General features: G+C 38.0%; 1 protein-coding gene across 2 annotated transcripts in view; it reads right to left on the bottom strand.

Moving 5' to 3' along the window:
* Window positions 1–807: 807 nt before the first annotated feature.
* The window catches only part of fam204a (family with sequence similarity 204 member A), a 51,326-nt gene continuing 44,954 nt past the window's right edge, over window positions 808–7,179 (bottom strand). For both annotated transcript variants that reach the window (XM_034030549.3, XM_034030550.3), the window contains exons 7-8: window positions 5,580–5,689; window positions 808–1,413 (exon numbers count right to left, since the gene is read on the bottom strand). In XM_034030549.3, coding sequence (XP_033886440.1) covers window positions 1,362–1,413; window positions 5,580–5,689 — 162 coding nt within the window. In that variant the 3' untranslated portion in view covers window positions 808–1,361. The remainder of the gene's footprint in view (window positions 1,414–5,579; window positions 5,690–7,179) is intronic.

Here is a 7,179-nt window from a genome sequence, read left to right as displayed (position 1 = left end):
ATGGATATTTTGTAGTATACAACTATATCGACTAATGTTGCCACAGGAAGGTAGTAAGAGTTTAGCATTAAATCAGAGTTTGTGAAACCAGCCATATAAGTATTAAGTAAACACATACTCCAGCAGGTCATTAAAGTCCTATCAAATTACCCGAACATCATTCCATATGTATGAATAATGAATTTAACAATTTTATTAATAACATCAATCAAACTATTAAACTCACATAGTCCAGGATAAACGTTACCTACCATGTACATTGCACATTTGTATTAAACTGATTATAGCCTAGCCACACCAAATGCAGTGTTGTTTACAGTTTTGCTCTGAGGATTAGATGAATCTACAGTAATGAAGATGGCTACCACAACAGAATACAAGAATTGAAGAGCTGGACCGATGCACAGCACTTTTACTGTCTTATTTGATGGTGTAACTTACTGCTTGATCATTTACGTACATGAGACCCCTGAAGAGAAATTATGTTCTACCTGTGCATAGTGGATAAAGTGGAGACGACAAAACTGATTAAAGAGATGGTATAACCACCAGTAAAGTATGGAGGACCATTTTTAGTTGATCCTATGTTTTAAATCAATACATATTTTTCAAAATGGCTGTTCTGTGATTTTCTCCTCATTGATTTTTGGAAAGTCATTCTGCTTTGGAACACCCACATGCATATCATAACACATCACTTACACACCTTACCCATATCACATCAAATGTTACTGAACTGTATCAAAGATACATATAGTAGTTAGAAAAGATCACTGTTATTTTCCAATTAAAACACAATATACAGAATGACTTTTTTTGTATGTGTTTAATGGGATTTTTCAGGATTTTTCCCAAAGCAAATACTATTTTACAATAACTTTGTAATGTAAGGTGCTGATGCAATATTCAACAAACCCAACTGTGAATAATACCAATGCTGTATAATACAGCCCTCTGTTGTCAGACTCTTGTGTTTTTAGTCACAGATGAGTATTTTTTCAGCACTCTGTTTTATATAACACTCCCTGTGTCAAAGGATTACTTTCCTCTACAGAATGGTGTTTTCGACAACATTGGCTGATCAGTTTTATATGCTTGTATCTGAGTAAATACTCGAATCTCTATGATCTTCAAAAAATAGCTTATTAAAAAAAATAGCAATATATGATCCATGGGGACCTTGTACTGAACCAATATTATTCAAAGTCCTTGAGAATGTCTTCTGATTCAAAAACACAACGCTGGAAGAAAAACAACTGCTGTATTTGTGTTCCTTGGCAGGAATCCATCCTTTCTCCTAAAATGTCTTAGCTAATCCTGGTACAAATTTGGGAGCTTGATCAGGTCTTTTGCAGTTTATATTACATGTATCCCATGTTGCTCTTTGTTTCCCATCTCTTCTTGGCTTCAAATCTGAAATATTAAAAGGTATGACTTCAGTGACTTAGCAATGGTAAATACATTCTCCTCACATTAGAACCACTCACATAGGATACAAATAAACTGTGTAACACAATAAAGTATTTTAGTAACTTTCATCTGCACAACTGGCAATAGAACATTAGTGTTAAAGAACATAGAAGTTACATTGTTACAAAAAAGTGACATGTTAAACGCACTCTTAGAACTTTTGTTAACCAAACTTCGACAAAACTTGAGTATGTTTTTCTCTAGATACTGTATAAAAATAAAATATGACACACCTACACTTTGTGTATTTGGGTGGTTTGGACAAGAATCTAATCTTGTCTCAGTTTATTTTTAAACCTAATTACATCTTAAAAGCCACTGACATGCAAATAATTGTTCAATTGTACCGCTTTAGATCTTCCTGCAATTGAATTGACTGGTCCACACCCTCTTTTAAATGTCACTTAAAGGTACTAAGTAGCCTTTCTTACCAATAGTATGAATGTTAATAAAAACAAACACTTTCCTGCCAAACAGTGCTGTTTGCTGTTGCTAAGTAGCGACCCATAATAAAATGTCTGTCAACCCAGAGGTACAACACACAATTCTGACTTGTATTGCTTTCTACAAAGCAACCCATTGTTAAACACTGTAAACATGTTTTGAAGCCTCTTTTGGTTGTAGTGGTTATGAAAATGCATTACACATTCCAAACCTCCATTAGTGACGCAAAACCCTTACGAATGGCACAGGCAAAACTTTCCAGTGTACAGTATGTAAACACAGGCAAACCAAAGGACCCCCCCTCCCCCCACAATAACTCGCAATTACTCAAATTATATATATATATATATATATATATATATATATATATATATATATATATATATATATAGGAGGTCGGCACGGGTACCCATTGGGTTTTAAATTACCCAGCCCGGGTTTCTTTTTACTACCCGGGTACCGATTACTAACTTAAAGGAATTTAAAGGAAATGTAGAAAATATGACAGTGCAGTTGTAAGCGTAGGTCTCTGCCGGCGTAACAAAGACAACGTTAAGCAAGATTTGCATTAAGCTTTTTCTTAACTGACAGGATAAACAGTAAACATTTTTATTTTCATTTTAATGAAGTAGATCAACTAAAAAGAAGCATAAGCTCTCCAAAATGTGTAAGGTGTGAAGTACAAAATGAAATCAGTATGAGAAAAACATTACTCACACACTTATGAAATGTTTACCTATTTTGTTTTGGGTTAAATATAAAATATTCGTGGCGCACATTAAGTAAGTGTGCTAGTGCTTCCTCCTTTGAATTTCCTTGGCAGAGTTTGCAAATTCCGTTTTCCCCTGCTTTAGTAAAGACATTCCACACAGCACTCCTTTGCTTGGATGCCATGTTAATAACAACAACAACAGTGGAATATGGCCAATAGATGTCGCAGAAAATCACGCAGCATGAAGATCATTTAATATTAGTAACTGTATTCAAACTGTGATTTTTTATTATTATTATTATTATTATTATTATTATTATTATTTCGATGTTCCAGTACTGATAAAGGTTACACAAGTCTACAGATTTGAAGGGACTAAATGTACGTGTACAATCATGCACTTAAAACATTAATATATATATATATATATATATATATATATATATATATATATATATTTTGTAATCACTACCCGAGAAGACCGGGGTATCCGGGTATTTTTCATGGTGGGTACCGGGTTCCGGATTTTCTACCCGTGCCGAACTCATATATTATATATAGATAGATAGATAATAGATAGATATATAGATAGATAGATATTTCATGAGGTGTCCAGACTATTGAGTTCAGGAGCTGTTCTTTGGTTTCAGTGGCCTCACATAGATGTCTCTAATGTAGCCAGTGTCTTTAATATAAATATGTTCCAGCATCATCTAGTGTACAGCAGTATATTACCAGCAAAACAGAAGGGAACTTGTTCCAAAGTGGCAGATCACTCGATGGCACTGACTTACTTGAAATGAAGTTACATATACCTTTCACAGGCTCAACTAGACAGAAGAGCAGCCCCTGAAGTCAGACGAGAGCATCTTTACAAAAGTATTCATGTATTTGCAATAATAACCACTCAATGATTGCAAAAATCAAACAAAGTGTAAGAGGACAGTAAAATAAATACATACATAAATACAATGTGAAGCTACTTATGTGAAGCTACTTATGGAGGGTTGTGGGTTCAATCCCCGGTGGGGGACACTGCTGTTGTACCCTTGAGCAAGGTACTTTACCAAGATTGCTCCAGTAAAAACCCAACTGTATAAATGGGTAATTGTATGTAAAAATAATGTGATATCTGTATCATGTGAAATAATGTATAATGTGATATCTTGTAACAACTGTAAGTCGCCCTGGATAAGGGCGTCTGCTAAGAAATAAATAAATAATAATAATAATAATAATAATAATACAGTATATGTATCAAATGTGCAATTTTGAAAAAAAATAAAAAATTAATCATGTTTATAGCAAATTTTAAAACACGACATATAGTACTATACTTTGTTAAATAAGTCTCTGATTACAAGCCATGCTTTGCTTGGTCATTTCACATGGCAGGTGTACCCAACCCATTCAATTCTTCTTTCCTGTCATAAATCAACCAGCTGCTTCCCCTATTGACTGACATGCTTTCAGACAGTAACATGCCTTGACCCAGAAGACACTGCTGAGGTGAAATGATGCAGGACGTGCAAGCAAATAACACCAGTATAAGTCATAGAAATTGTGTATAATTTATCTAACCTGAAGTAGCACCAGAGATCATGTTTCAACAGAAAATACATGCGATAATATGTTTCTTTCAAAGCTGCACAGACAATCGCTAATGGAAGTGCAAATCAGGTAAGACCTATGGAATCACGTTGTTAGCTGCAATTACTTTAATAAGTGCATGACACAATAATGTATTGATGCACATTATATTGTCATCAGGATCCAGATCAGGATCATATTGATAAAATCACAAGTTACTGCAAGATTGGAAATGTTTGAAATATTTTGTTCACCCAGAATGTGTCTTCAACAGTAAGAAACTCCAGAACATATTAAATGCTGTAAATAATGCCTGCAAAATCTCATTAATGAAACAGACAACGACTGACACACACACACACACACACACACATGTTTTAACTGCAAACAGCATTTCTATGTCATTCTGTCAGTTTAGGAATGAGTTTTCATTAACCAACTCAACTTGAAAAAATAATTAGCATTGAACACGTACATGCGTGCAAATTTAACCAGTCTGATTTACAGCCAAAAAATGTGATCTCAAAGTGTGGAAACATTAATTACAGAAGAAAACCTAACTGGATATCCCCTGAATTATATTTATATCTCTTATTCTTGGAAAGATTTTGCCCAGACTTGTAACAGTATAAGCAGTATTTATTCTTTTAAGTACAGCTCCCCTTTGTATCAGTGGCATTGATCATACAGCCCCTGAAGACCCATATGTTAGCTGTCTCTAGGCAAACTACACACTGTCTATTATGTGCAATTTCAAACCATAAATATGGCATCTCCTTATATATTTTTGGTTTATTTACAAGACATAATGGCTAAATATTGTTGCCGTGTTTCAATTTGTTTGTCCTAAGATTTACTGACTAAACAACAGATCTAAATTAAACACATTGTTCCATTGTTTTTTTACTGAAAAAATGTATACAAATGGGTATACTGTACATGTAAATATGTTTTGACTGGAGCTTTTCTTTACTATTCTACTAGAGCGGTCTGCTGTTTTAAGTGCAGGTACCTGTCTTAGACTAGTATAGAGGTCTGCACAAGTACTGGCCCAAAATACTCCGATCAGGTTTTCTCTGTACAAGTGAATTACAGATGGCACTTTGGCCTTGATTACTTCTAGGCACTCTTTCTCTCTCTAGACACAGAAATAATCAGGGCGTAGAAATAAATATGTGGCCAGTTCATGATGCCATGACCAAATTCATCTCTCTGAGCTTTATATTCAAGCCTACTGTTCCAATGTAGTCTGCTTATGCTTATAACAGTGGAATTAAACAGCACTTTAAAGCTGAGCAGAAGAATCAACAGTTCATGATAATGATAAATGTAGCATGCAAAAATTAAATACAAGATGACAAACCCCCAAGCAACTTGTTTCTTCCTTTTAAGGGCTTTCCGGGATGCTTCAACTTCCTCCCTGGCTTTCACAAAGTCTCGGGAATTTGCGGCTTGAGCAATCTTCACACCCAACTGTAGACAGAAACATGGTATGTCAGAATATGTCGGTGACGAGGTCTGATACATACATCTGTGTGTGTGATGTACAAATGACAGGATCGGTCAGATGAGGTTCACTCTCCAATACAAAGGCAGAAGGCTCAGGCATCCAGCAGATTCTGACTAGTAATCAGAAGGCAGTTATTGCACGTACATTAATCGGGTACTTATGGCAAACACTAGATGCACTGAAATATACTGTGCCCAAAATAGAAACCCCTCCCTGATCATACAGATGGTCATCTCAGAAAGTGATTTCAGTGTGAAGGGAAGTTTCTGATATTGGATATGGTGGTTTTATCAATCAGGAGCGTGTGTTGATATCATGAGGTTTGCTCACTGCAGAATACTTGACTCACTCCAAAGTGATGGAAGGTGGTTCAGAGTCAATAACATATTGAGAGTTCATAATAAAACAATCAGATGTTTGTAAGAATATTTACTTGACACTGTGGTTTATTCAATTGCTCTGAATGTTGGCGGATCTAAATACTTTAAACATTAAATAGCAACCTCCACACCTCACCATCTCTTAACTGGAGTCCCCCAAGGGTCAGTCTTGGGTCGTCTCCTGTTCTCTCTCTACACCCGCTCCCTGGGCCCCCTCATCGCATCCTATGGTTTCTCATACCATTTCTATGCTGATGATGCTCAGATTTTCCTCTCCTTCCCCACCTCTGACTCCACCATCTCCTCCCGTATCTCTACCTGTCTGTCTGCTATTTCCTCCTGGATGCACTCGCATCACCTCAAACTCAACCTCTCTAAATCTGACCTCCTTTTCTTTCCCTCCTCCTCCCCCTCCTCTGATCTCTCTATCTCTGTTCCTCTGGAATCTACCACACTCTCTCCCTCTTCCTCAGCTAAGAACCTTGGAGTCACCCTGGACCCCTGCCTCTCTTATTCCCAGCACATCTCCACTCTGGCACGCACTTGCCGATTCTTCCTGAGCAACATCCGAAGAATCCGACCCTTCCTCACCAACTATGCTACCCAGCTCCTGGTCCAGGCCCTGGTACTCTCCCGCCTAGACTACTGCAACTCCCTCCTGGCTGGCCTCCCTGCGTCCACCACCCGTCCGCTCCAGCTCATCCAGAACTCTGCTGCCCGCCTGGTGTTCTCTCTGCCTCGCTTCGCCCACGCTGCTCCACTGGCTCCCGATCACCGCTCGCATCCAGTTCAAGACTCTTGTACTAGCCTACAGATGCCTTGACCAGACTGCACCCAGCTACCTCCAGACCCTCATCTCTCCCTACACCCCCACTCGACCTCTCCGCTCCGCCTGCACTAGAAGACTAGCTCTACCTCCGCTACGCTCCCCTGCCTCCAGAGCCCGCTCCTTCTCCACCCTTGCTCCGCAGTGGTGGAATGACCTTCCTACAGATGTCAGGACTGCCCAGTCCCTGACCACATTCCGGCGCCTCCTTAAGACTCACCTCTTCAAAGAGCACCTGTAGAACTGC

The sequence above is a fragment of the Acipenser ruthenus genome, chromosome 13 (assembly GCF_902713425.1).
Source record: "Acipenser ruthenus chromosome 13, fAciRut3.2 maternal haplotype, whole genome shotgun sequence".
NCBI lineage: Eukaryota > Metazoa > Chordata > Actinopteri > Acipenseriformes > Acipenseridae > Acipenser > Acipenser ruthenus.
The sequence above is the reverse complement of the archived record's forward strand: the minus strand, read 5'-3'. Positions and strand labels throughout refer to the sequence as shown.